The sequence below is a fragment of the Pongo abelii genome, chromosome 1 (genome assembly GCF_028885655.2).
Source record: "Pongo abelii isolate AG06213 chromosome 1, NHGRI_mPonAbe1-v2.0_pri, whole genome shotgun sequence".
In the NCBI taxonomy this organism is placed as follows: domain Eukaryota; kingdom Metazoa; phylum Chordata; class Mammalia; order Primates; family Hominidae; genus Pongo; species Pongo abelii.
The window spans coordinates 69225214-69253115 of NC_071985.2; the positions used below are offsets into that span (position 1 = coordinate 69225214).

Below are 27902 nucleotides of genomic sequence, written 5' to 3' on the forward strand. Positions count from 1 at the left end.
TTATCCCACTTCAAGCAGAGACAATAAATGACTAGGATACCTTACTGACAAAACAATGCTAACAGAAAAATGGAACTTAGAAAAGCTACTCTCCTGCCTTTGCCCAGCTGAAAATGTAGCAAATTAAATATAGCTCTGCCTATTATAAACATCAAATTGTTTTATAGCTAGGTCAGAAAAGTCATGTAAATAATTTTTTTAGAGATAAATATGCAGGATAACAAAGTGGAAACTGGGGGGAGGGGACAAGATTTAAAATAACACGAAAAAGTAATGTTATATAAATGCACATATTTGACAGTAATCCTATAAATGCAAAAACTACTTCATGAATTTTAGAAATGCAATTCAGTCTTCCATTCTCCAGAATTAAAAAGCAAGCTCACATCCGTTAAAACAACAAAGATCTGGGGACGGGGTGACATGGAAGAAGATGCTTGAAGTGGACTCTGTCCATTGAAGCGTATAATAAGAATGAATAATTTACAAGCACACTTTCATCTTCAATGTCACTAAGAACTGAATTCTAGGGAGCTTAGGGAGACTGTAACACATCTGCTAACCAAGTAGAATAAGCAGAGAGAACCTAAGCCAAAATTTCTACCAAAACCTGTTCACAAGACTGGGGAGGGAACAGGGAGACTAAAGAAGAAATGGCAGAAAAACAGAGACTAGTGTGGTGGCCAGTTACTTATGTCCTTATCTCTATTTATTCATCCAATTTCAGAAAGTCAGATAGCTGTATTAAGCTGAGACAGAGATGAATTAAGCTAACATTAGCTATGTACACTCTCCATCAAAAGGAATGCATTGTAAGATAAAAAGATAAGCAAAATATAAAAGGAAAACTATCAATCAATAGGTCTATTTTAATTTAAATAGTCTAAAAAATACATTCCACTGAGTAGATATATATTAAAAAATCCTCTAACAACTCACATATGGTCTTTCAAATCTATGCCAATTTCATGTATCTTTGAAAGGAGGCATACTAAACATAAAAACACAAAAAGAAACGGTTTAATTGGTCTTCTGACAAAATACATAGTCTCTCAATACTTAATATAGTTTCTCAGCAATAAAACATGATGCCACAAAAACAAAAAACCTTTAAAATTATGATCTTGTATCATCTGCTCCTCTACTAATTTAAAAAAATACCGTATGTGTCATCTCAGACTACACCTTATGAAATCAAAATGCCAGTACTGTAAAACAACAACTACTACTAATATGTTTGGCCATCTAACCAGCAGGTAAAATTCTGCATCTAAACATAATAGATCAAGAGAATTTGAAAAATTTTTAAAACACACACACACATAGAGAAGCAAACTAGTTTAATTTACTCCTTTTTTCATAAACAGTATGTTGGCTTCAAGGAATTGAGGAAAAGGATTTACTTTTATTCCTACTCAATGATGTGTCAGTAAATATGTAAACTATGTGCCTATTTCAGATACTAGATATAAAAATTTTAAAAAGTCATAATCACTAGTCACAAGAGACTTACATTCCAGAAAGAGAATTAATCAACTTTTAAAACAAGATATCAGAAAGTAACAAATGCTATGCAAAGAAATAAACTACAGTGAAGCAATATAAAGTGACTAAGCGGCTATATTAGACTGCAAGAGGAAGCTTGGCCTAATTTAGGTAAAGAAAGGAGCCTAGGAAAAAATGGGGGAAATGTAGAAGGTGAGATCATGGACATTTATGATTTAGGACCAGATTATTTAGGAATTGTAGGTCATAGTAATACATTTTTACATTACATCCTTGGATTATAAGAAGCAGCCTTTTAAAACTCAGTCATGCTCTTTGTAAAACTGTTGTTGGAGATACTATTCAACACACAAACAAGAGACTCTCCGTGAGAGTCCAAGGAAGAATTTCCTCTCAAATTTCATATTCAGTAAAAGTTGCTTTTTCTGAGGAACTGGTGTAAATTCACCTTATATCAATTTTGAAATAATGTCTTCTTCTATCCTCTGAAAATTCAGAGCTGAATTTATATTCTGTCAATTGTACAAAACCTTATGGTATCTATTTTATTTAAATGCGCTTTTTTTTTTTTTTTACACAGAGTTTTGCTCTTTCGCCCAGGCTGGAGAGCAGTGGCACAATCTCAGCTCACTGCAACCTTCATCTCCCGGGTTCAAGCAATTCTCATTGCTTAGCCTCCAGAGTAGCTGGGATTACAGGCATGCGCCACCACACCCAACTAATTTTTGTATTTTTAGTAGAGATGTGATTTCACCATGTTGTTCAGGCTGGTCTCGAACTCCTGACCTCAAGTAATATGCCAGCCTTGGTCTCCCAAAGTTCTGGGATTACAGGTGTCAGCCATCACAACTGGGCAAATAAACTTTTAACCTTAGAATAGTTTTAGATTTACAGAAAAGATGCAAAGATAGTACAGAGAGTTCCAATATTCCCTCAACCCAGCTGCCCCTATCATTAACGTCTTACATAAATATGGTACATTTGTCGCAATCAATGAATCAATAATGATACATTATTATTAACTAAAGTCCATACATTACCCATATTTCTCTAGTTTATGCCTGATGTTCTTTTTCTGTTCCAGAATCCTCATGGTATCTATTCTATGTATTAAATTTACTCTAGTTTTACTCTCACTATTCTGTCTTCATTTTCCCCTTATTATAAGCTCTGTATCTATTGTTATCTAATATGTGCTATCTTATTCTATAAACCTTCCCCAATACTTCTGGGAACTATATGGAGTAATAAAAAAATTAGGAGAGAAATTTATTGAAAGAGACAATTTGCTTTTTTCTAACAAGTTAAATAGTCCAGTATTTTTCAAAGTAATGTTTTAAAAAATTCTTAAATCTTTTAAAAATAGAGACACAAGAAAATGTCCAATTAAAATTATATTCAAATATACCATTTAGAGAAAAATACAAAGTCATTTTTTAAAAACGCTTTTTACATTAATCTCCAGAATTCTCTTTTGTTGTCAAATAGAGCATAAATAATCCCAACTGTCATTATTGAGTCATGCAACCTTAAAGTGGTCTCAGAATGCACAAATCTAAAACAAAGGTTAAGCAAAATGATCTTTTAATGTCCCTTTCCATTAGAAATGTCAATTTCTTAGTTCCGTTACCTAGGTTGACTATTGGATTCTCATATTTTTCCATCACAAATAAAGAGTAGAAAACATTTATGCTTTTAAACAAAAAATACATTTTAAAAAGAATACGACAAAATGAAGTTTGAAGCTTTCCTTGCAATTAATTCAGAGTAAAAACTAAAATAGATTAATCAAATACAGCACATAATTTATATATATCTAATTTGGAAGACAGGCAGTTTTAAAAAAAATAAAGATGTAAGGATGTGAGCATTTACCCAAGATTAATTTCATAAAATTACTGAGACAGCAAACTGGGAGTGGGGAGCATGAGAAAAGGTAAGAGATATTTCACTTTATATTTTCCACAGTTCTGTATCACTGAAAACTTGACACTTACAATGTCAAATGTAGACCAATATCCTTGATGAACATCGATGCAAAAATCCTCAATAAAATACTGGCAAACCGAATCCAGCAGCACATCAAAAAGCTTATCCACCATGATCAAGTGGGCTTCATCCCTGGGATGCAAGGCTGGTTCAACATATGCAAATCAATAAATGTAATCCAGCATATAAACAGAACCAAAGACAAAAACCACATGATTATCTCAATAGATGCAGAAAAGGCCTTTGACAAAATTCAACAACCCTTCATGCTAAAAACTCTCAATAAATTAGGTATTGATGGGACGTGTCTCAAAATAATAAGAGCCATCTATGACAAACCCACAGCCAATATCATACTGAATGGGCAAAAACTGGAAGCATTCCCTTTGAAAACTGGCACAAGACGGGGATGCCCTCTCTCACCACTCCTATTCAACATAGTGTTGGAAGTTCTGGCCAGGGCAATCAGGCAGGAGAAGGAAATAAAGGGTATTCAATCAGGCAAAGAGAAAGTCAAATTCTCCCTGTCTGCAGATGACATGATTGTATATCAAAAAACCCCATCATCTCAGCCCAAAATCTCCTCAAGCTGATAAGCAGCTTCAGCAGTCTCAGGATACAAAATCAATGTACAAAAATCACAAGCATTCTTATACACCAATAACAGACAAACAGAGAGCCAAATCATGAGTGAACTCCCATTCACAATTGCTTCAAAGAGAATAAAATACTTAGGAATCCAACTTACAAGGGACATGAAGGACCTCTTCAAGGAGAACTACAAACCACTGCTCAACGAAATAAAAGAGGATACAAACAAATGGAAGAACATTCCACGCTCATGGACAGGAAGAATCAATATTGTGAAAACGGCCATACTGCCCAAGGTAATTTATAGATTCAATGCCATCCCCATCAAGCTACCAATGACTTTCTTCACAGAATTGGAAAAAACTACTTTAAAGTTCATATGGAACCAAAAAAGAGCCTGCATCGCCAAGTCAATCCTAAGCCAAAAGAACAAAGCTGGAGGCATCACGCTCCCTGACTTCAAACTATACTACAGGGCTACTGTAACCAAAACAGCGTGGTACTGGTACCAAAACAGAGATATAGATCAATGGAACAGAACAGAGCCCTCAGAAATAATGCCGCATATCTACAACCATCTGATCTTTGACAAACCTGAGAAAAACAAGCAATGGGGAAAGGATTCCCTATTCAATAAATGGTGCTGGGAAAACTGGCTAGCCATATGTAGAAAGCTGAAACTGGATCCCTTCCTGACACCTTATACAAAAATTAATTCAAGATGGATTAAAGACTTAAACGTTAGACCTAAAACCATAAAACCCTAGAAGAAAACCTAGGTAATACCATTCAGGACATAGGCATGGGCAAGGACTTCATGTCAAAAACACCAAAAGCAATGGCAACAAAAGCCAAAATTGACAAATGGGATCTGATTAAACTCAAGAGCTTCTGCACAGCAAAAGAAACTACCATCAGAATGAACAGGCAACCTACAGAATGGGAGAAAATTTTTGCAACCTACTCATCTGACAAACGGCTAATATCCAGAATCTACAATGAACTCAAACAAATTTACAAGAAAAAAACAAACAACCCCATCAAAAAGTGGGCAAAGGATATGAACAGACACTTCTCAAAAGAAGACATTTATGCAGCCAAAAAACACATGAAAAAATGCTCACCATCACTGGCCATCAGAGAAATGCAAATCAAAACCATAATGAGATACCATCTCACACCAGTTAGAATGGCGATCATTAAAAAGTCAGGAAACAACAGGTGCCGGAGAGGATGTGGAGAAATAGGAACACTTTTACACTGTTGGTGGGACTGTAAACTAGTTCAACCATTGTGGAAGACAGTGTGGTGATTCCTCAGGGATCTAGAACTAGAAATACCATTTGACCCAGCCATCCCATTACTGGGTATACACCCAAAGGATTATAAATCATGCTGCTATAAAGACACATGCACACGTATGTTTATTGCGGCACTATTCACAATATCAAAGACTTGGAACCAACCTAAATGTCCAACAACGATAGACTGGATTAAGAAAATGTGGCACATATACACCATGGAATACTATGCAGCCATAAAAATGATGAGTTCATGTCCTTTTTAGGGACATGGATGAAACTGGAAACCATCATTCTCAGCAAACTATCGCAAGGACAAAAAAATCAAACACCACATGTTCTCACTCATAGGTGGGAATTGAACAATGAGAACACATGGACACAGGAAGGGGAATATCACACACCAGGGACTGTTGTGGGGTCGGGGCGGTGGGGAGGGATAGCATTAGGAGATATACCTAATGCTAAATGACAAGTTAATGGGTGCAGCACACCAACATGGCACATGTATACATATGTAACATACCTGCACGTTGTGCACATGTACCCTAGAACTTAAAGTATAATAATAATAAAATAAAATAAAAAAGAATATCCAGCCTCAGAAGGAACATTCTCCCTCAAGAATAGTTGTTGAATTAGCTCCTATTTACTGACATGAGAACATGTACACATGTATACATAAACATGCTTACACACACACACACACATCCGTTGTAAACATTCTCCATTGTTTTACTGGTCCCACTCTAAAGGCATGACATAAACAGAAAGGAAAAGCTATGTTGTGTAAATTATGGACAGAGGAAGGAGGGGAGGGGAGGGGAGGGAAGGCAAGGAAGCATTACACAGAAAAACTTCTGACTAAACCAATATATACGATTCACAGTCCTAAGGTGACAAAAAGACATAGTAAAAGATCCGTCATAGGGTAAAGGTGAGCTAGACAAGAGAAAAATTTAGAATAAAATATAAAATAATCATAATATATATTATTAAAAGGGGAAAAAAAAGACCTATATAATAGGACAGGTTATCATATTAGTTTTATACTCTGCAGCACAAAATATCTTTCCTTAAAAAGAGGTTTTCTGTGACTAAACTTAAGGGTTAATTCATCTTACCTTCCACAGAAGGTGCCTGGTCCTGAGCTGAATACAGCATATCCTTGAAAGCCTATTAGAAAGAAAGAAAAACAATATATGAAATAATGAGTAAGCTTTATACTGAAAGTATCTGAAGCTAAACAGTTCTTTTTCAATATTCAATGACCACATATAGCTCCCTAAATTGATAAATACTTCAATTAACATTTATAAACTAAAATCCAAACATTATACCTTCACATCAATACAGTATTGTCCAATTTTTAAGATGAGGGCTAACTTGTGTACTTTAAAATTAAAGAACAGCTGGAAAAGGATGAAAAATCACCTGAGAGATTATAAACTCTCTTGACTAAGAAAAAACACTGAAGAAAACAGAACAAAAGTCCTAGAGAAAAAAGCTAGTAGACTGCATAAGAAACTATCAAGAACTATCTTTTTAAAATTGTAGTAAGGTACATGTAACATAAAATTCACCATCTTAACTATATTTAAATGTACAGTTCAATAGTGTTAAGTACATTCACATTGTTATGCAACCATTCTCCAGAACTCTTTTCATCTTCTATACTTTTTTTAATGAAATTTTATTTTTTATAGCCGGGCATGGTGATGCCCTAGCTACTCAGGAGGCTGAGGTGGGAGGATCGCTTGAACCCAGGAGGCGGAAGATGCAGTCAGCCAAGACTGTGCTACCACACCCCAGCCTGGGAGAGAGAGTGAGGCTCTGTCTCAAAAATAAATAAAAAAATTTTAAAAAGAAATTTTATTTTATTTATTTATCTATTTTTAGACAGAGTCTTGCTCTGTCGCCCAGGCTGGAGTGCAGTGGCGCGATCTCAGCTCACTGCAAGCTCCGCCTCCCGGGTTTACGCCATTCTCCTGCCTCAGCCTCCCAAGTAGCTGGGACTACAGGTGCCCACCACCACGCTCAGCTAATTTTTTGTATTTTTTAGTAGAGACGGAGTTTCACCATGTTAGCCAGGATGGTCTCGATCTCCTGACCTCATGATCCGCCCGCCTTGGCCTCCCAAAGTGCTGGGATTACAGGTGTGAGCCACCGCACCCGGCCAGAAATTTTATTTTTAATCCACAAATAATAACTGTACATATTCCTGGGGTAAACAGTGATATTTCAATACATATGGTCTATAGTGATCAGATCAGGGTAATGAGGATATCCATCATCTAAAACATCTATAATTTTTTTGTGTTGAGAACATTCAATATCCTCCTTCTAGCTATTCGAAACTATATACCATTGTTAACTATAGTCAGCCCACAGTGGTACAGACCACTAGAATTTATTCCTTCTATCTAGCTGTAATTCTGTATCCTTTAACAAATCTCTCCCTATCCTCTGCCCTGCTCTCTCCCCTTCCCAGCCTCTAGTATTCTCTGCACTACTTTTTATTTCTATGAGATCAACTATTCTTAGGTTCCACATATGAGAACATGTGGTGTTTAACTTTCTGTTCCTGGCTTATTTCATTTAACCTAATGTCTTCTAGTTCCATTCATGTTGTCACAAATGATAGAATTTCATTCTTTTTATACTGAATAATGTTCCTTTGTGTATATACACACCACATCTTCTTTAGCCATTCATCTGTTGTTGGACACCTAGGTTGATTCCCTATCTTGGCTATTGGTTAGTGTTGCAATAAGCATAGGGGTACAGATGTCTCTTTGGTTTACTGACTTTCTTTCCTTTGGATAAATGCCCAGTAGTGGGATTGCTGAATCATATCGTATTAATAGTTCTATTTGGGCCGGGCGCAGTACTCATGCCTGCAATCCCAGCATTTCAGGAGGCCGAGGAGGGCGGATCACGAGGTCAAAAGATCGAGACCATCCTGGCCAACATGGTGAAACCCCATCTGTACTAAAAATACAAAAATTAGCTGGGCGTGGGGCATGTGCCTGTAGTCCCAGCTACTCGGGAGGCTGAGGCAGGAGAATTGCTTGAACCCAGGAGGCAGAGGTTGCAATGACCCAAGATCGCACCACTGCATTCCAGCCTGGCAACAGAGCGAGACTCCACCTCAAAAAAAAAAAAAAGTTCTATTTGTAGTTATTTGAGGAATCTCCATACTGTTCTCCATAGTAGCTGTACTAGTTTACATTCCCACCAACAGAGTATAAGACTTCTTTTTTCTCTGCATCCTTACTAGCATTTTTATTGTTTTTGTTTTATTTTTTGTCATTTTGATAACAGCCTAACTGGGGTGAGATGATACCTCACTGTGGTTTTGATTTGTATTTCTTTGATGATGAGTGATGTTAAGCATTTTCTTCATTTGTTAGCCACTTGTACGTCTTTTGAGAAATGTCTGTTCAGATCACTTGCCCATTTTTAAATCAATTTTTTTTGCTGTTAAGATGTTTGAGTTCCTTGTATATTCTAGATATTAATCCCCTGTAGTGTGAGTAGTGTCCGAATATTTTCTCTCATTTTATAGGTTCTTTTTTCACTCTGTTTCCTTTGCTGTCCAGAAGCTTTGTAGTTTGACATAAACCTATTTTTTTTCTTTTGTTGCCTGTGATTTTTTCTTTTGTTGCCTGTGATTTTGAGTTCTTACTCATGAAATCTTTTTCAGTGATGATCTGGAAAGTCTTCCCTAAGAGTTTAGGACTATAAAGATAGTATCGGTTTATAGTTTGTTTTTGTTTTTTTTTTTTCCCCCAAAACCACACTCTAGATTAGCTAACAACCATATTTAGGTAATTTGGATGGCTGCAGTGTAATCTCTCAATAAGTCGTTGGGGAACAGGAATGAGAAATAGTTCTCTATATCTATCAAAATGGTAAAATCAGTTCAGTGGATGACGATATCCATAGCTTCAAAGCTTGAAATACCATCTAAACACTGGTGATGCCCATATTGGCCTACAGCAGGATTCCTCAAACTCAGTAACATTAGCATTTTGGGCCAGATAATTCTTTGTTGTGGGGGCTGCTCTGTGCATTATAGAATTTTTAGTAGCATTCCTGGCATCTAGAGACCCGTTAGATAACAGTATCAATCCTCACCCTCCAGCTGTGAAAACTAAACATTGTCGAATGTCCCTTGAAGGCAAAAAGGTCCCTCCCCAGAACCAGCACAAATATTCAAGCACATAAATACCAAAAAGGAAGAAGTAAACTTCCAGGGTAACCCACTGTTTTTTTTTTTGTTTTTTTTTTTTGAGCTGGAGTCTCGCTCTGTTGCCCAGGTTGGAGTGCAGTGGCGCCATCTTGGCTCACTGCAAGCTCCGCCTCCTGGGTTCACGCCATTCTCCTGCCTCAGCCTCCCGAGTAGCTGGGATTACAGGTGTGCACCACCATGCCTGGCTAATTTTTTGTATTTTTAGTAGAGACGGGGTTTCACCATGTTAGCCAGGATGGTCTCGATCTCCTGACCTCGTGATCCACCCGCCTCGGCCTCCTAAAGTGCTGGGATTACAGGCGTGAGCCACCACGCCCGGCCAAACCAGCACAAATATTCAAGCATATAAATACCAAAAAGGAAGAAGTAAACTTCCAGGGTAACCCACTCTTTTAAAGAAAAGAATACAGGTACTCAAGTCCAGTAAATTATATTCTTCCCAAGTGAATTTACTATTTGCTTTGGATTAGTGGCCAAACTGTCAGATCCGCGACTAACCAGGCCTAATAATATACACTAAAAAATTTCCAATGAAACAACAGAAATTAAAAATTTTAAATCGATGTATTTTTGTTCATTTTAACCAATGTTTTATTAAAATGTTGGATGTACAAAAATGGAAAATGATGTGTGATGTACAAAAATTTTTAATGTCACATATACTTAAATCCAAAAACATTCAGTAATATTCACTACTTATACAGAATTTGAAGCAATACAATAATGCAACTGAGGTATAATAAAAAATTAATATTTGGTCTTTGTGTCCAGTACCTGGCACAGAGCTCCAAAAACCTTTGGAATGTACTGTCTTTTATATACTAATGAGATAGCTCAATGGGAGGAAGTGGGACAAAGGGTCCTAGATGCTTCATGGTGGCTGGTCACCAAAAAAAATCAAGTGATTAGAGGATTAGAACTTTCAGCCCCACCTCCAGACCTCTGAAGAAGGGAGAAGGATTGAAGATTGAGTTCAATCACTAATAGAAAAGGATTTAATCAACTGTGCCTATGTAGTGAAACCACCATAAAAACCCTTAAACATCAAGGTTCAGAGAGCTTCCAAGTTGGTGAACACATGAATGTGCAGACTCTGTGCCATCTCCAGCCTAACATCTTGCACTATGCATCTCTCCATTAGGCTGTTTTTAAGTTGTATCCTTTATAATAAATCTGTAATGGTAAGTACAGTGCTTTCCTAAGTACTATGGGTAGTTCTAGCAAATTATCAAACCTGGAGGTGGGGATCATGGGAATCCTCAAATCTGCAGTCAGCCAGGCAGAAACTGAAAACACCTTTGCAAAAACTATAACTGAGAAAATTATTACAGTGCAAGAGATCTGATCTAACCAACTCCACCTTGCTTCTAACCTCCAAACTGTCCTTGTTCGTTCCAGGGCATAGGCCAAACTAACTTTGGGAGGAACATAGTTTATAGTGCAACTTTGGGAGGAACGTAGTTTATAGTGCAACTTTGAAACAAAGATATTAACCCTTTCCCAAAACAAACTACCTTCTTGCCTGGAGACTAGACTGTCTTTGTAGTACTAACTAGTCACAAGATTAGAAATTATGGTTCAGAAGTCATGCAGCTGGAGGCTGCAAGATTCTGAACCTCCCCAAATTGCTCTTGGGGATAACATCACTATTATAAAACTAAGATCAGTGCCTGAGATACTTTGCAGACCCTGTCCTCTGAGCTGACACCACCCAGATCAATAAACTGGCTCATCTGGTCTTATGGCCCCCACTCAGGAACTGACTCAGTGCCAAGAGGACAGCTTCGACTTTCTATGATTTTATCTCTAACCCAACCAATCAGCACTCCTGATTCACTGGCTCACCACCCACCAAATTATCCTTATAAACTCCAATCCCCGAATTTTCAGGGAGACTGATTTGAGTAATAATAAAACTCAGGTCTCCTGTATAGCTGGTTCTATGTGAATTAAACTCTTTCGCTATTGCAATTTTCCTGTCTTAATAAATCGGCTCTGTCTAGGCAGTGGGCAAGTAGAACCAGTTGGGCATTTACAAAATGTGGGTAGCCTGGGCATCCCATTTGCAGCTAGCATCTTAAGCAGGGGCGGTCTTATGAAATGGAGCCCTTAACCTGTGGGATCTGTACTACCTCCAGGTAGTCAGTGTCAGAATTGAACTCAATTGTTGGACACCCAGCTGATGCTAGAAATTTGGTTTCTAGTGTCACAAAAAAGATAACACATTTGGTCCCAGAAGTGGTGTCATCAAACATCATACTATTCTGTTCAAACCAGAACCCCACCCCACCCAAAAACAAAAAACACCACACCACAGATTAACCTTATGGGAAAACCTTTATTAATGGACTACATCTTTTCTGAGATTACATTACATTTTCTAAGATCACATTCTTAAACATGTTATTAATTCAACATACAAACATGTTTAAGAATTAATATTCTGTAAATATGAGGCTGAATATGACAAAATTATGAAACCTCTTCTTAAAAAATGTATATATACTCAGTATTTTCTTTATAATTTCTTGTGTCTCAGGGAACATTAACTGCCAGACTAAAATAAGAAGTTAGTCAAGAAGAGCTTATCAAACATCAGAAAATCTTTTGTACCCACATTAGAATTTTATATTAAAGTCCTCTACAAGTATACAGTGGTGGTAATATTTTGGTTCTTCAATAGGATATTTCCAGAAGGTAAATGAACAAAAGATTGCTAAAATTAGAGTAAATCTCTAGAAGTTAAAAACAAAAAAGTACCAGAAAAATGTAAGAAGAAAGGAAAAAATTGGTCCAGCCAGAGAATAGTTACAGAAATAAATCCATTATAAGAACAAACAATATCAGAGATTCAAATGTTTGAATGAAGTTCTTCCACTTCTTAGGTATAGTAGGAATGTGTAGCAAAATTAAATAATGCTATCAGGAACCAAATACATCATCAATGACTTGCAGTGACTTGTACACAGTAGGTGCTCAATAAAGTTATTGAATTCAAAAGCATTCCTTCTCTGGAGAAATTACTTTAAAGATGATTAACAAAGCACATTAAGTAGAATCTCTGACATGTAATCCACATGAATTTAATCTGCAAAAGGAAACCTTTCCAAATTAAATTCTGAAGATGATGAATTTGAATTTTATAAGGAGAAAAATGACAAGAGTCTTCATTCCGATTATAAAACTGAATCAAATTTTCGTTTAAGTCAAGACAAATCTCACTGAAATCATATGGAACTCTTTTTGCTTCTTACTACTTTGTGTTCATCTGATTAAGAGGCCCTATATTTTTGGTAGTAATGATTTCTAAAAGAACTCCATGAGTAAGATAACATTCTATGCCTGTGAACAAGAGAATAGTCCCCAATCAGAAACAAGGGAGGAAACAAACCCTCTGAAGTATTGTCTATATTATTACCTATGGACTGTCTGTTTATGAGTCACCCAGACCACATGCCCGGGTTGGGAGCAATACATCCAAGTTACAAAACATTAAATTAAAAGAGTTTCCTCAACTCATGCTGTTTAAGGAAATCCAGCACTTTATATAAAACTTTGAATTTGTATAGTAAATAAAATCATTATGTATTCATATGCATTACATGAGTTCTTTGATTTCCAAAGGATTAAAAGCAATCCTTTGCATCAGCATCCCTACTCTAATTTCTGTTAACTTATTTCTGTTATAATTGTGAAAGGAAAATAAAAACTTGCGACCCCAATTCACTATGCCAAAAGAAAAAAAGTAAGCTAAAAACTAAGTAATATAAGAAAAGGCGTTTCCTTTTGTTCCTTGGCAGATAGCTACAGATAAAAGGTTAAATATCTCCAGAGGTAGCTACTCTATGTTATCCTTATCTTATGTAAAGTGCTGCTTTACTGAGCAAGAGACTAATACATAATTGACTATTCCCGTGGATGCTCCTTTTCTCTTGCAACATGGGGATTACCATACCCTCCCTCTTTCTCCTCCGGCCCACTTTTCCCCCTTTAAATATTGAAGCCCTCAGAATTATCTTTGGAGAAAGACACAGACCACAGACTGTTTCTGTGATTCTGTGTTTATTTCTTCCAGGCATGTCTTAAACTTGGTAAAATAAACTTCTAAATTGATTAAGACATGTCTCAGATACTGTTTGGTTTACAAAATGTTATTAAAATATATATAAACATAAACTAGAACAAACTCCTAGTACTTATAACAACTCACATAACAGTAAAATCTTACAAACTGAATCCAAAGATAACCACAAACCAATAATATTCAACCAACATTACCATGACAGGAAAAAAGATGGTGTTTTGCTGAAATGAAATCTCAAATTGTAACATCAATGTGGTGCTGACTGCCAATATACATGTTCTTTTGAGCTTGCAATGGCTATATTACTGTGTCAAATGTGACGTAATTCTACAAGTACTTGTCTCTACAATGAGGCAGCATAACAGAGTAGCTGGGAGCTACGATGTCAAACAAGCGTAACAGAGTGGCTGGGAGCTATGCTATCAGACAATGTGTATGAAAACTAACTCTTAGCCAGGTATGGTGGTATGTATTTGAAGACCCAGCTTCTAAGGAGGCTGAGGCAGGAGGACCACTTGAGACCGGGAGTTCAAGTCCAGCCTGCACAACATAGCAAAAATCCTGTCTCTTAAAAAAAAAAAAAAGTTGGCTGGGTGCGGTGGCTCACGCCTGTAATCCCAGCACTTTTGGAGGCTGAGGCAGGTGGGTCACCTGAGGTCAGGAGTTCGAGACCAGCCTGGCCAACATGGTGAAACCTCGTCTCTACTAAAAATACAAAAATTTGCCAGGCATGGGGGCAGGCGCCTGTAATCCCAGCTACTCGGGAGGCTGAGGCAGGAGAATCACTCGAACCCGGGAGGCGGCGGTTGCGGTGAGCCGAGATCGTGTCACTGTACTCCAGCCTGGGCAACACAGCGAGACTCCATCTCAAAAACAAAAGCAAAAACAACCAACAACAACAACAAAAGTTGTATAACCTTGGGAAAATTAACTTCTCTGTACTTCAGTACCCTCATCTGTAAAACAGGAATAGTGATGGCACATACCACACAAGTCTTTAATGAGGACTATCATAAAAACTCTTAAAACAATATTAAGTTTGATTAATGATCACACATGAATAACAATTAGAACAGTGCCAAGAACATGGAAGATGCTCAAAAATGTTAGCTAATAGAATACGAACTACCACAAAACTTACATCACAATGTTGTGACATTATTTGACCCTGTATTTTCCACAAATGCATCATTTATGCATGAGATATGTCTCAGTGCTTAAAAGCTCATCACAAAGTAGTACAGTTCTACCTGGAACCAACAGCAAAACAAGCATACACATGGGCACTGCAATCTACTGGTATTACTGGTTTATTAAATGGTCATCTAGATGAGTGGTCCCCAACCCTTTTGGCTCCAGGGACTGGTTTCATGGAAGACAATTTTTCCAAAGACTGGGGTGGCAGGGGAAATGAAACTGTTCCACTTCAGATAATTAGTTAGATTCTCATAAAAAGCACACAACCTAGATCCCTTGCATGCACACTTCACAATAGGGGTCGTGCTCCTATGAGAATCTAATGCTGTTGCTGATGTCACGGGAGGCAGAGCTCAGGCGGTAATACATGCTGGCCCACTGCTTACCTCCTGCTGTGTGGCCCAGTTCCTAACAGGCCATGGCCCGGTACTGGTCTGCGCCCTTGGGGTTGGGGATCCCTGATCTAGATGATATAAACTATGTTCCTACTTTATTTTTAGATGATTGCTGATGTGAACACACAGTATCTTTCATTCTTATAGGAAACCTACAGACTCCAAAGAAAATATATGCAGATCCCAGTTTATGATTTTAATAATAATGTATCCTAATTATATTATTCAATCTAAAAAATTACTTAAATTTTGTACAATATACCTTTTTTTGTACAAATAGGGTACAGTTTAAAGTTAACACATATATTCAATGAGAACAAATTTCTAATGTTGTTCATTTTTAATAATCATATTAGATCATCTCTAATCTCCTTTCCAAGGCACAAATGGGTTTCACAAACCATTTAAAGGAGATCAGAAGCTAGAAAAACTCCTACTTCCTATCAGCTAACCATTACGTCTCATACACAACATACTATAAATATTATGACAATCATCAACAAAATGTCTACTGTTATGTTGCTCTCATTCGCTTCAACAGTCATTCAAAGTTAGCACTTTACAATCTACTGGATTAATAAACAATAAAATAAATAAAGAAAAGCATATGAAGAGAAAGGGCAAGGAATATTTGTGCTCACAAACCTTAAAGGAGTCATAACCCCTGTTAATAATGTTTCACAACTGAATAAAATTACATCAGATACTTTTTTATCTGAACAACCTTTCCAAATGGAAACCTTGAAAAATAAAATTTGAATATATTATTTTAAATATGTGCATTATGTGCTCATCTACAATACCCCAGAAATATTCTCCAATTATCTTTTTCAGTTTCCGCTTCCTCTTTTTGTATTCTCTTTTTAAATTACTTCACCAGAAATACTGGGTGAATAATGTACAAGTCAGTTACATCTAATATGGTTTGTCTCATCATCTAAAAATTAGAAATGTTTTCCTAATACTACAATAAACAGGACAGTTTTGTAAATCAAATTATAAACTTCAAAAGAGGACATCCAACATTCTCATGTGTACTATACAAAGAATCAACATACTAAATAATCTTCATTTCTATCCCAAAATACAAATGAATTTACTTAGCTTTGGTTCTGATGATAGAAATAAAATCAGCAAAGCCAAGAAAAACTCTTACACAAATTCTCATATTAAAATTTAAGATTAATATACTCTTGTACATACTTAACGAGCTAAAGCCTAGAGTATATAAGCATTAAGCCTTACTCATTTTCATGGAATTCAAAAGAACCCAGTCAGTAAATGGCAATTCAATATGGAGAAGTTGTTACAACACTAAAGTTTTATTGTACTGATTAAACTAAATGTATATTAAATATATAAGATATATGTAATTTGTAATAGGAGGAATTAATTTGGAAAATGTCATGTTATATTCACACAAATTTTTGCACTAATATTCTCTGACATCTACTGACATGGCTTTTATTCTTTCCATGTGGGTATCTCCTGAATTTAGATCCTTGGCCACATGTCTGATAACACAAACTCAGAATGTTCAAAATTCAATTCATTTTCTTCTTAAGGCTTTATTTCTGTTAATGTCATCACCAGTATCCAAATCACATAGATTAACAATCTCAATCAAAACAGTCTCACTCATTCAACAAGTATTTAAGAATATATTGGCTAGACGCGGTGGCTCACACCTGTAATCCCAGCAAAACTCTGTCTCTTTGAACAAACAAACAAAAAAGAAGTTGGCTGTGTGCGGTGACTCACACCTGTAATCCCAGCACTTTGGGAGGCTGAAGCAGGCAGATCACAAGGTCAGGAGTTCAAGATCAGCCTGGCCAATATGGTGAGACCCTGTCTCTACTAAACATACAAAAATTAGCTGGGCGTGGTGGTTGACACTTGTAATCCCAGCTACTTGGGAGGCTGAGGCAAGAGAATCATTTGAACCGGGGAGGTGGGGGCTGCAGTGAGCCGAGATCATGCCATTGCACTCCAGCCTGGGTGACAGGGCGAGACTCCGTCTCAAAAAAATATATACATATTATGTGCCAGGCACTGTACTAGATACTTCAGATACATCATGAGGAAAATAAAAATCACTATCCTAGTGTAGTTAACATTATTACGTTTTCTTTCTTTCCACTCATGCATGTACAGATCTGATACAGTCAATTCCACTGCCACATCCTCTTTTTGCCTTCATAATCTCCTATCCTTCTATCTAAACTATTTCAACAGAATTTTAACCGGTTTAACCACCTATGAGTTTTCATCTCTCTGACACATCTTACAAAATGCTGCCAAATCAATCCTCCCAAAGCAGCAGCCTAATTTTCCTACCCAAAAACTTGCAAAGATTTCCTCATGGCCACAAAATAAAGTCCATACTCTTCTGCTGGCCTCTAAAACACACAGAATTGTCCAATCTACCCTTCTAGGCTTATCTTTCAAAATGGAGAAAACCACTTTGATTTTCATAATCTAACCCTCAAAACAAAATAAATTACATATTACTCATTTTAAAGACCTCAGTATTTCTTCTATCTTTGCCTTTTTTTACTGTTGCCTCCACCTGGAATCCCTTCCCTTTACCCCCATCTTTTAATCCATCTTGTAAATCTTAACCATCCTTCAAGATTCAGCTCAAATTGCCAACACAGTCAAAGTACTAAAAGAGAAAAACTATCAACCAAGAATCCTATGTTCAGCAAAAATGTCCTTCAAAATTGAGGGAGAAATTAGGACATTCTCAAACAGCTGAAGAAGTTTGTTACTACTAGGTTTGCCCCTGTAAGAAATAGTTAAGGGAATCCTGCAAAATGAAATGAAAGAACACTAGACAGTAACTCAAAGCTGTATAAAGAAATAAAAGTTCTCAATAAAGATAAATATATGGGCAGTTATAAAAGCTAGTATTATTGTAACAACAGTTTTTAACTACATTTTTTATTTTCTACATGATTTAAGAGTCTAACGCATTCAAAAGAATTATTATTTTAAGTTTCTGGGCACACAGTATATAAAAATGTAATTTTATGACATCTGCACAACTGAAAGTGATGAAGATAGAGCTGTAAAGAAGCAGTTTTTGTATGTTATTGAAGTTAAGCTGGTAAAAATTCAAATTAGAGTGTTTTAACTATATGATATTAAATGTACTCCTCATGGTAACCACAAAGAAAATATTTATAGCGCACACATAAAAGCAAATGAAAAAGAAATGTAAACATTCCACTACAAAAAATCAACTAAACACATAAGGAGGAAATAAGGGCCAAAAAAATCTATAAAGAATATAGAAAATTGGAAAATGACATAATTATGCCTTATCAGTAATTACTTTAGATGTAAATGAATTAAATTCTCCAATGAAAAAACAGATTGGCAGAACAGATCAAAACACATGATCCAACTATAAGCTTCTACAAGACACTCACTTTAGATCTAAAGACACAAACAAATTGAAAGTGAAAGGATGGAAATAGATACTTTGTACAAATAGTAACAACAAAGATTTTAAGAAAAACTTAAAAGATATAAAGGAGAACATCATATTTTTTTAAAGGTTCAATACAGCAAGAAAATATAACATTTACAGTAGTCACCCCTCATCCAGTTTCACTTTCCACAGTTTTGTTTACCCATAATACAGTACATTAAGATATTTTAAGAGACAGAGACCACATTCACATAACTTTTATCATGGTATATTGTTGTAACTGTTCTATATTATTATTAGTTATTATTGTTAATCTCTTACTGTGTCTAATTTATAAATTAAACTTCATCATACATATATATGTATGGGAAAAAACATAGTACCTATAGGGTTTAGTACTATCCATGGTTTCAAGTATCCACTGGGGGTCTTGGAACATCCCCCATGGAGAAGCAGGAACTACTGTATAAACATTTATATGCAGTGGCTCACATCTGTAACTCCAGCACTTTGGGAGGCCAAGCCAGGCAGATCACCTGAGGTCAGGAGTTTGAGACCAGCCTGGCCAACATGGTGAAACCCCGTCTCTACTAAAAGGTGGCGCATGCCTGTAAATCCCAGCTACTCAGGAGGCTGAGGTAGGAGAATTGCTTGAACTCGGAAGGCAGAGGTTGCAGTGAGCCAAGATTGTGCCACTGCACTCCAGCCTGGGAGACACAGCAAGACTCCATCTCTAAAAAAAAAGAAAAAAACAAAAAAAACATTTATACACTAAAGACAGACCATCAGAATATATGGAGCAAAAATTAACAGAATTGAAGAGAAAAAAATAGATACTTATACAATAATAACTGGAGACTTCAGTATCTCCCGACCAATAATAGATAAAATAACCAGACAGCAGACATACATGTAACACTCTACCCAATGACAACAGCATATGCATTCTTTTCAAGTGCATGTGGTACATTTTCCAGGACAGAAATTAAGCCTCAATAGATTTTTTTTTTTTTTAGACAGAGTTTCACTCTTGTTGCCCAGGCTGGAGTGCAATGGTGCAATCTCAGCTCTCTGCAACCTCTGCCTCCCGGGTTCAAGTGATTCTCCTGCCTCAGCCTCCCAAGTAGCTGGGATTACAGGCGCCTGCCAGCAGCCCAGCTAATTTTTATATTTTTAGTAGAGATTGGATTTCACCATGTTGGCCAGGCTGTTCCTGAACTCCTGATCTCAGGTGATCTACCCACCTCGGCCTCCCAAAGTGCTGGGATTACAGGTGTGAGCCACCATGCTCAGTCTCAATAGACTTTAAAAGAGATAATCATACAAAGAAAGTATTTTCTCTGATCATAACAGTATGAAATTAGAAATAAATTAACAGAAATAAAACTTGAAAATTCACAAAATTATGGAAAGTAAACAACACATACTTCAAAAACTCATGGATCAAAGAAGAAATCACAAGGAAAATTGTAAAATATTTAGAGAGGAATAAAAATAAAAACACAACATACTAAAACCTATGAGACACTGTGAAAGCAGTGTTAGGGGCAAATTCACAGCTGTGAATGGATTTCAAATTCAAATTTCAAATGGATTTCAAACCTAACGTGACAACTTAAGGAACTAGAAAAAGAAGAACAAACTAAATCCAAGGGTAACAGAAAGAGGGAAACAGGCTGGGTGCAGTGGCTCACGCCTGTAATCCCAGTGCTTTGGGAGGCTGAGGCAGGCAGATCACTTGAGGTCAGGAGTTCAAGACCAGCCTGGCCAACATGGTGAGACCCTGTCTCTACTAAAAGCCCATAAATTAGCCAGACGTGGTGGCATATGCTTGTAATCCCAACTACTTGGGAGGCTGAGGCACGCAAATCGCTTGAGCCCAGAAGGTGGAGGTTGCAGTTGACCGAGATCACACCACTGCACCCCAGCCTAGGCAACAGAGCAAGACTCTGTCTCAAAAAAAAAAAAAAAAAAAAAGAGGGAAATAAATATGAGAGCAAAGATAAATAAAATAGAGAATAGAAAAACAATAGAGAAAAATTAATGAAACCAAAAGTGGGTTCTTTGAAATGATTAACAAAACTGACAAACCTTTAGCTGGATGGACTGAGAAATAAGAGAGAGAAGACTCAAATTGCTAAAATCAGAAATGAAAGTAGGGACATTACTACTGATTCTATAGAAATAAAAAGTATTATAAAAGAGTACTGTGAACAACTATGCACCAAAAAATTGGATAATCCAGATGAAATGGACAAATTCCTAGGAATGTAAAACCTGTTAAGACTAAACCATGAAGAAACAGAAAATCTGAACAGATCTATAATTAGTAAGAAGATTGACTCCATAATCCCAACAAAGAAAAGCCCTGGACCTCACGGCTCTTTGGTGAATTCTACCCAACATTTAAAGAATATCAACCCTTCCCAAACTTTTCCAAAAAACTGAACAGGAGGAAATGCTTCGTAACTCATGCTATGAGGCCAGTATTACTTTGATACCAAAGTCAGACAAATACGCTACAAGAAAACAAAACTATAGACAAATATCTCCAATGAACTTTGATGCAAAAATCCTCAACAAAATACTAGAAAACCAAAATCAGCATCATATTAGAAGGATTATACACCATGACCAAGTGGGATATATTACTGAAATGAAATAATTCCTGTGTTGAAATGATAGTTCAACATAGGAAAATCAATCAATGTAATACACCACATTAACAGAATGAAGGGGGGATATCACATGATCACGTGAATTGATAAAGAAACACATTTGACAAAATCATGATTAAAAAAAAAAATTCAAAAGACTAGGTATAGAAACTACCTCAAGATAATAAAGCCATATTTGAAAAACCCACAATGAATGGTGAAAGACTGAAATTTGGCCAGGCTCAGTGTCTCACGCCTGTAATCCCAGTATGGGGAAGCCAAGGCAGGCAGATCGCTTGAGTTCAGGAGTTTGAGACCAGGCCATGCAACATAATGAAACCCCGTCTCTACAAAAAAAATACAAAAATTAGCCAAGTGTGGCATGCACGTGTAGTTCCAGCAACTCGGGAGCCTGAGGTGGGAGGAAAACTTAAGCCTGGGAGGTGGAGGTTGCAATGAGCCAAGACTGCACCACTGCACTCCAGCCTGGGTGACAGAGTGAGACCTCGCCATAAAAAAAAAAAAAAAAAAAAAAAAAAAGACCGAAAATGGTTTCCTCTAAGATCAGGAACAAGGAAAGGATGCCCATTTTCATCATTTGTGTTCAATGTAAGTTCTAGCCAGGGCAATTAGGCAAGAAAAAGAAATGAGAGACATCCAAACTGGAAAGTAAAATTATCTCTATTTGCATATGCTAATTTTATATGTAGAAAACCCTAAAGATTCCATACCAAAAAAAGAAAAACTAATCAATGAATTCAGCAAAGTAGCTGATACAAAGCTGACGCAAAGTGGGATATGAAGTCAACATGCAAAAATCACTAACAACCAACAATCTGAAAAGGAAACAACAAATTGCAGAAACAATCTGAAAACGAGAGCAATTCCATTTAACAATAGCATCAAAAAGAATAAAATACTTAGTAATTAACTTACCCAAATAAGGGAAAGACTTGTACAATATAAACAAGAAAATGTTGCTGAAAGAAATGAAAGACAAATAAATGGAAACGCATCCCACATTCATGTGTATTATAAGACTTAACATTGTTAAGATGTCAATACTACTCAAAGCGATCTACAATTCAGTCCAATACCTATCGAAATCCTAAACATCTTTCTTGCACAAATGGAAAAACCCCATTGTGAAATTCATATGGAATCTCAAGGGACACTGAACAGCTACAAGAATCTCGAAGAAGCACAAAGCCAGAGGACTCACACTTCCTGATTTCCAAACTTACTACAAAGCTACAATAATCCAAATAGTATAGTCTGACATAAAGTTAAACCAATGGAGTAGAGAGTCCAGAAATAAACCCTTCTATAAATGGCCAAATAAATTTTTATGAGGGTGCAAGATCACTCAATGGAGAAAACAGTCTTTTCAACAAATAGTACCGGGAAAATTGGATATCTACACCCAAAAGAAGGAAGGTGGACCCTTACCTAACACCGCACACAAAAATTAACTCAAAAATCATAGTTGGGGGAGGCAGAGCAAGATGGTAGAACAGAAGCCTCCATCAATCATCATCCCCACAGGAACATCAAACTTAATGACTATCTACACAAAAAAAGCCTTCATACGAATCAGAAATCAGTTGAGTAAACACAGTAACTGGTTTTTACTTCATATCACTGAAAAGAGGCACTGAAGAAGGTAGGAAGGACAATCTTGAATTGCTGACACTACCCCTCCCCCATCCCTCAGCAGTGTGGCCAGCTGTGTGGCACAGAGAGAGACTCTCTGCACTTGAGGGAGGGAGAGCGCAGCAATTGTGAGACTTCACATTGGAGCCCAGTGCTGCCAACACCGGGCTGAATTCAGCCAGCACCCATGGAGGGAGCATTTAGTCCAGCCCTAGCCAGAGGGGAACAGCCTATCCTAGTAGCAGGAACTTGAGTTTCAGCAACCCTTGCCACCAAGGGCTAAAGTGCTCTGGCACTCTAAATAAACATAAAAGACTGTCTAGGCCAGTGGTTCTCAACTCCCAGGCCCTGGACCCATACTGGTCTTTGGCCTGTTAGGAACCAGGCCACACAGCAGGAGGTAATATGGTTTGGCTGTGTCCCCCACCCAAAATCTCATCTTGAATTGAAATTCCCATAATCCCCACGAATGTCAAGGGTGGGACCAGGTGGAGGTACTCGGATCATGACGGTGGTTTTCCCCATGCTGTTCTTGCGATAGTGAGTGAGTCTCCTGAGGTCTGATGGTTTCATAAGCATCTGGCATTTCCCTTGCTTGCACTCACTCCATCCTGCCACCCTTTGAAAAAGGTGTTTACTTCTCCTTTGTCTTCCACCACAATCGTAAGATTCCTAAGACCTCCTCAGCAATGGGAAACTGTGAGTCAATTAAACCTCTTTCCTTTATATTTAATAAATTACCCAGTCTTGGGTATTTCTTCATAACAGTGTGAGAATGGATGAATATAGGAAGTGAGAGATGGGCAAGTGAGCATTACTGCCTGAGCTCCACCTCCTGTCGGATCAGCGGCAGCATTAGATTCTCACAGCAGCACGAACTCTATCGTGAACTGCACATGGAAGGGATTCTAGGTTGTATGCTCCTTGTGAGACTCTAATGCCTGATGATCTGAGGTAGAACAGTTTCATCCAGAAACCATTTCTCTTCCTCCACCCCATGAAAAAACTGTCTTCCACGAAACCAGCCTCTGGTGCTAAAAATGTCAGGGAATGCTGGTCTAGGCCACAAGGACTGCAACTCTTAGGCAGGACCTAGTGCTGTGCTAGGATCAGAGCCAGTCGACTGGGGGGACACGTGACCTAGTAAAACAGCAGCCAGGGCAACTAAGGGGGTGCTCATGTCATCTGTCCCCCAGTGCCAGGCAGCAAGGCTTGAAGCTCCAAAAGAAACCCCTTCCTTCTGTGTGAAGAGAGGGTAGAGAAGAGTAAAGAGGACTTCATCTTGCAACTGGGATACCAGCTGAGCTACAGTAGGAAAGGACACTGGGCAGTGTCATGAGGCCCCCCATTCCAGGCCCTGGCTCTCAGACAACATTTCTAGACACACCCTGGACCTGAAGGGAACCAGCTTCCTTGAAGGGAAAAACCTAGGTCTAGCAGGATTCATCATCTGCTGAACACAGAACCCTTGGGCCCTGAATAAGCAGCAGTGGTAAACAGGTAGTATACAACATGGGCCTTGGGTGAGACTCTGAGACATGTTGGCTTCACGTGTAAGCTGACACATTCACAGCTGTGGTGGCTATGAAGAGAGACCACTTCAGCTTGAGAAAAACAGAGGGAAGAGCAAAAGGAACTTTGTCTTGAGCTTAGGTACCAGCTCATTGACAGCAGGAAAGAGCACTAAGCAGGTTTTTGGGGTCCCCGATACCAAGCCTTGGCTCTCAGACAGCATCTCTAGACCTACCCTGTGCCAGAGGGGAGTCCACTGCCCTGAAGCGTGAGTCCCAGGCCTGGCAGCATTCACCACAAACTAAATGAAGAGCCCTTGGGCCATAAGTGCACAATGGTGGCACCCTGGCAGTACTTCCTGTAGCCCTATAGTGTTGGTGGACATGGGGAGACTCCTCTGCCTGAGAAAAGGGAAGGAAAGAGTAGAAAGAACAGTGGTTTCAGCGCCAGCTCAGCCGAGGTAGAATAGAGCACCAGGTAGATTTCTAAGGTTGCAGAATCCAGGCCCTGGCTCCCAGAGAGCATCTCTGGACCTGCCCGGGGACTTGGGGAACTTGCCACCCTTAAGGGAAGAACACAAGCCTGGCTAGATTCACTACCTGCTGAATATAGAGCCCTAGGTCCTTGAGCAAATATAGGTAATAGGCAGGTGGTGGTTATAGCAGTCCTTCAGAAACATCCAGTGTTGTGCTAGCTTCGGGTCTGACCCAGTGTGGTCCCAGTGATGGTGGCCCAAGGGGTGCTTGCATCACCCATCCCCAAGCTCCAGGCACCTCAGCACAGAACGATAAACTCTGTTTATCTAGGAGAAAGTAAAAGATGAGAACAAGAGTCTCTACCTGACAATCCAGAGAATTCTTCTGGCTCTTATCCAAGACCACCAAGGTGGTACACCTCCATGAGTCTGCAAGAACCACAATGTTACTGGGCTTGGGAAACCCCCTAATGCAGATACAGATGCAGTAACTAAAAACTTTTATCACTGCACCCAAGTCTCTTTGAATACCTGGAAAGCCTTTGCAGGAAGGGTGGGTATAAACAAGCCCAGATTGCAAAGACTGCAATAAATAACTCTTGAATGCCCAAACACCAATGAACAATCCACAAGCATCAAGACATCCAGGAAAACATGACCTCACCAAAGGAACTAAATAAGGCACCAGGAACCAATTCCAGAGAAACGGAGATACGTGACCTTTCAGAGAGAATTCAAACCAGCTGTTTTGAGGAAACTCCAAGAAATTCAAGATAAAGCAGAGGAGGAATTCAGAACCCTATCAGATAAATTTAACAAAGAAACTGAAATAATGAGAAAGAATCATGCAGAAATTCTGGAGTTGAAAATGCAACTGACATACTGAAGAATGCATTAGAGTCTCTTAATAGCAGAAGTGATCAAGCAAAAAAAAAGTAGTGAGCTTAAAGACAGGCTATTTGTAAACACACAGTCAGAAGAGATGAAAGAAAAAGGAATAAAAAAAAGTAAAGCATGCCTACAAGATCTAGACAAGAACCTCAAAAGGGCAAATCTAAGAATTACTGGCCTTAAAAGAGGAGGTAGAGAGAGACTTGGTGTAGAAAGTTTATTCAAAGAGATAATAACAGAGAACTTCCTAAAGCTAAAGAAGGATATCAATATTCAACTACAAGAAGGTTATAGAAAACCAAGCAGAATTAAGCCAAAGAAGATTACCTTAAGGCATTTAATAATTAAACTCCCAAAGGTCAAGGATAAAGAAAGGATCATAAAAGCAGCGAGAGAAAAGAAACAAATAACATACAATGGAGCTCCAATACATCTGGCAGCAGACTTTTCAGTGGAAACCTTACAGACCAAGAGAGTGGCATGACATATTTAAAGTACTGAAGGAAAAAAACTTTCATCCTAGAATAGTATATCTGACAAAAATATCCTTCAAATATGAAGAAGAAATGAAGACTTTTCCGGTCAAATAAAAGCTGATTATTTCATCTGGAATAATGAAATAAAAATAAAAGATTATTTCAAGGCAAATAAAAGATTTCACCAACACCAGAACTGTTCTGTAGGAAATGCTAAAAGAAGTTCTTCAACCAGAAAAAAAAGGACAAGAATGAGCAGTAAGAAATCATCTCAACATACAAAACTTACTGGTAATAGTATGTACACAGACACACAGAATATTATAACACTATTATTGTGGTGTGTAAACTACTCATATCTGAAGTAGAAAGATGAAAAGATGAACTGATCAAAAATAATAATTACAACAACTTTTCAACACATAGTAAAATAAGATATAAATAGAAACAAACAAAGTTAAAAAGTGGGGAGACAAAGTTAAAGTGTAGAGTTTTTATTAGTTTTTTTTGCTTCCTTTTTCATGCAATCAGTGTTGTCATCAGTTTAAAATAACGAGAGTTTTGTTTTGTTTTTGAGACAGAGTCTCATTCTGTCATCCAGTCTGGAGTGTAGTGGCGTGATCTTGGCTAACTGCAACCTCCGCCTCCTGGGTTCAAGCGATTCTCCTGCTGCAGCCTCCTGAGTAGCTGGGACTACAGGTACGTGCCACCATGCCGAGCTAATTTTTGCATATTTTTTTTAGTACAGACTGGGTTTCATCATGTTAGCCAGGCTGGTCTCGAACTCCTGACCTCAGGTGATCTGCCCACCTTGGCCTCCCAAAGTGCTGGGATTACAGGCATGAGCCACCACGCCCAGTCAGTTTAAAATAATGAGTTATCAGATAATATTTGCAAGCCTCATGGTAACCTCAAATCAAAAAACATACCACACACACACACACCAAAAAAACAAAAAACAAGAAAAATTAAAACATACCAGCAGAGAAAATCACCTTCACTAAAAAGAATACAGGAAGGAAGGAAAGAAGGAAGAGACTACCAGAAAACAAATAACAAAATGGCAAAAGTCCTTACTTATCAATAATAATACTGAACATAAATGGACTAAACTCTCTAATCAATAAAGACAAAGAGTGATTTAATGGGTTAAAAAAAACAAGACCCTGTTTTTTTTTTTAACAAGATATGTTGCCTACAAGAAACACACTTCACCTATAAAGACACTCTAAGACTGAAAATAAAGGAATGGAAAAAGATTATTCCATGCCAATAGAAACCAAAAAAGAGCAGGAGTAGCTACAGAAAATACAAAATACACCAAAGATTCCAAAACAAAAAATAAAAGAATAGATAAAAATGGTCACTATATAATAAGAAGGTCAATTCAGAAACAGGCTATAACAATTATAAATATACATACATGAAACACTGGAGCACCCAGATATATACAGCAAATACTATTAGAGCTAAAGAGAGAGATA

At 37.7% G+C, this 27902-nt stretch overlaps 1 protein-coding gene across 1 annotated transcript in view; it reads right to left on the reverse strand.

Annotated features, from left to right (window-relative positions):
• The window catches only part of XPR1 (xenotropic and polytropic retrovirus receptor 1), a 259764-nt gene that overhangs the window by 197232 nt on the left and 34630 nt on the right, over nucleotides 1-27902 (reverse strand). The window contains exon 2 of the mRNA XM_024239642.3: nucleotides 6512-6563. Coding sequence (XP_024095410.1) covers nucleotides 6512-6563 — 52 coding nt within the window. The remainder of the gene's footprint in view (nucleotides 1-6511; nucleotides 6564-27902) is intronic.